Source organism: Palaemon carinicauda, chromosome 3 (genome assembly GCF_036898095.1).
Source record: "Palaemon carinicauda isolate YSFRI2023 chromosome 3, ASM3689809v2, whole genome shotgun sequence".
Classification (NCBI taxonomy): domain Eukaryota; kingdom Metazoa; phylum Arthropoda; class Malacostraca; order Decapoda; family Palaemonidae; genus Palaemon; species Palaemon carinicauda.
The window spans coordinates 117,372,267-117,375,083 of NC_090727.1; the positions used below are offsets into that span (position 1 = coordinate 117,372,267).

Genomic DNA, 2,817 nt, shown 5'->3' on the forward strand with positions numbered 1-2,817 from the left:
ATCCAGAGACCATTTTGTTTCCAGAAGCTTGTATCTCGACAGGGCCTCCATCGTCACATTGCAAACCCCTTTGAGGTGAACCGCTGAAAGATGTCAGTTCCTCCAGTTTGCTAAAGTGAGGATGACTAGGATCACATGGTTGATCTGAGGAGACCTGGAGCCCTGTCTTTTGACACAGTGGACTATCGTCCTGTTGTCGATGACCAATTTGATGTGTGGTCTTTGGGTTCATTCTCTTCAGAATCAGAAACACTGTCATAGCTTCCAGAATATTGATGTAAAATTTCTGAAATGCAATTGATCACTGACCCTGTACTTTCTTGGAAGAGGAGTACCCCCCCCCCCAACCCCAACCTTGTTCCGAGGCGTCCGTGTGAATAATCACAGGAGGATGGTACTGCAGAGGGATGCATGTCGATAAACTCCTGATAGTGGACCACGGATTGAGCTGCTTTCACAGTAAGACCGGGGTTTTGTAGGGAAGATCTCTGATGCAATTCTTCTCCAGAGTCTGTTGGCATTTCTGAGTCTCGCTTTTAGGATCGGGTACGTCACGGCAGCGAACCCAATACTGTTTCCGGTTGCTGTCTGGTGAGTACTTTTGAACGAAGAAGGTACCCAACAAAGTTTGCTATTTCCTTTCTCTTGCCTTACGATAGAGAGAGGGTGTGTGACTTTAGATTCTACTGAAGCCCTAGCAACTGGAATTCTTGAATTGGAGACAGCTTAAACTTTTGGAAGTTGATCTGAAAGCACAGAGACTAGGAATTTCATGACTTTTTGAGCTATCCGAATTAACTCTGACTTCGTTGCAGCCTGAACCAGCCAGCCATCCAGGTATACCATCACCTGGAAGCCTTTGTTCTGTAATTGTTGGACGATGGCCTCAACTTAGTGAAATTCTGTGGGGCTATAGAGAGCCTTTAGGACATAGCTCTGAATATGCAGGCCTTTCTTGGCAGTTTGAAACCAGGGTAGGGGGAGAAGTGCTGACCTATCAGAAGATGCCAATAGGCGTCTGTAAGATCTATGGAGACAGTGTAGGACTCTTGGGGTAGTAAGGTCCATATTTGCAAGATAGTCAGCACCTGGAACTTTTCGTTCAAAAAGAATTTGTCTAGTGGGGACAAGTCCAGGATAGTTCAAAGTGTTCAAATCTTTCTTGGCCATTCAGAATAGCCACCCTTGAAAGTTCATGGATTTTGTGCACCGGATGACTCACTTCCGGAGAAGATCCTTTGCATCATCCTTCAAAATTGTGGTTGTGGGTTGGAAGGACCTCTTGAACTGGGGAGGTTTCTGTCTCCATTTCTAGCCTAGTTCTTTTGAGACTAGGCTGTGAGCTCAGGCATTGAACTCCAATTGATCCCTGAACAAGAAGTCGTCGCCCTACCGAGAGCTCCTTGTTGGTGATAAGGACCAGCGTCTTTAAGCACTTGCCTCTACTTTCTCGGCCTCTAGATTGACCGCCTTTTCCAGACCTTCCCCTGCTACTGGTGCCCTTCTTTTCTGATCTGGCAGGGTAGAACGTGGTGATGACTCTCTCATACACTGGGTTGAAGTCTAGAGACTTTGGTACCTGCTGCTGTGGAACAGTGTATACAGTCTAGGAGATGGCAGCAACCTAGGATATCATAGCAGGAAAGGATTTCCTTCCCTTAGTGTCTGAACTTTTTGCCCTTGGGTTGAGGTTCCTCACTAGGAGTAAATTTCCATCTAGAGAACATACACCACTAAAGCTGTACAGAGAAAGACTGATCAAAATCCCATTACTTAACCTAATTGGGTTTTTATAAAGCAGTTTTTAATTCTGATGTCCTAAGAAAAACAAGAAATAAATCATAGCTATTATTTATAGAATTCAGTGCTCGGAGTACAGTTATACTTGCTGTACATCAAAAAGGTATTTGCCCCAGGTTATAGAAATGACAGGAAAATAAAAGAAAAAGGTCATTTTCATTTTAATTGTGGTCATATACAATATATTATTTCCACAAGACATTTAATTTGAAAAGTAGTATTAAAAGAAAATTTCCTGAAAACTAAAGAACCAATCAATCATTTGATACAAATAACTCCAACTAACTAAGCAGGTTTTTTCTTTTTACAATACCAACAAAATTGTAATAATCTTTTCCCAATAACAAACAAGTTAATTATGGTAATTTTATGGATATAAAAGTTAAACAGATGACACAGATGCAAGTTGCATAAACATTTTTGGGTAAAGTATAAACCAAAATAAATGGGTGGAATGTTTGGTAATAAATTTTAGACAAATGGATTTAATAAAAACTTCTATATCAATGGCAATTCAAACTTTAAACATGAAAAAAAGCAAAAAAATATAGCAGATAAAAATTATGCCTGCAAACCTTTAATGCGTGATGCATTCTTATAAATCTACAAAATAAATGTTTTTCTTCTTTAGCTCTATACCCTATTGATGTAACACATGTGACATTGAAAATATATAATTTCAAGAGTCTATAAGTAAATCACGATAGTGTGTAACCAATATTCCCACACAAGCTCTTTATATGCTTAACATGACCTTTAAACCTTTTTTTTTTCATTTTGAAAACTTGCAATTAGTAATTGGACCCTACAACAAACCCTTCTATTCTTATCACTAATAAAGCAATTCATAATATAGTTCCCAGCTACAAGTCCATCCTTTTACACTAAACTTTAAAGAATGTTTAACGCTTAGATTTTTTTTTCTGTTTTCTTCTCTGCTCTTCCTCATCTTCTTCATAGCTTGGGGAGTAAAGTGGTGATGTTGGGCTATAGCCTGGAGTTGTGGGACTGTAAGTG

At 39.7% G+C, this 2,817-nt stretch overlaps 1 protein-coding gene across 2 annotated transcripts in view; it reads right to left on the reverse strand.

Annotated features, from left to right (window-relative positions):
* Window positions 1-1,949: 1,949 nt before the first annotated feature.
* The window catches only part of LOC137638423 (DNA-directed RNA polymerase II subunit RPB1-like), a 28,928-nt gene continuing 28,060 nt past the window's right edge, over window positions 1,950-2,817 (reverse strand). For both annotated transcript variants that reach the window (XM_068370485.1, XM_068370484.1), the window contains exon 14: window positions 1,950-2,817. This exon is cut by the window's right edge and continues 1,838 nt beyond it. In XM_068370485.1, the coding sequence (XP_068226586.1) occupies window positions 2,703-2,817 (115 nt within the window). In that variant the 3' untranslated portion in view covers window positions 1,950-2,702.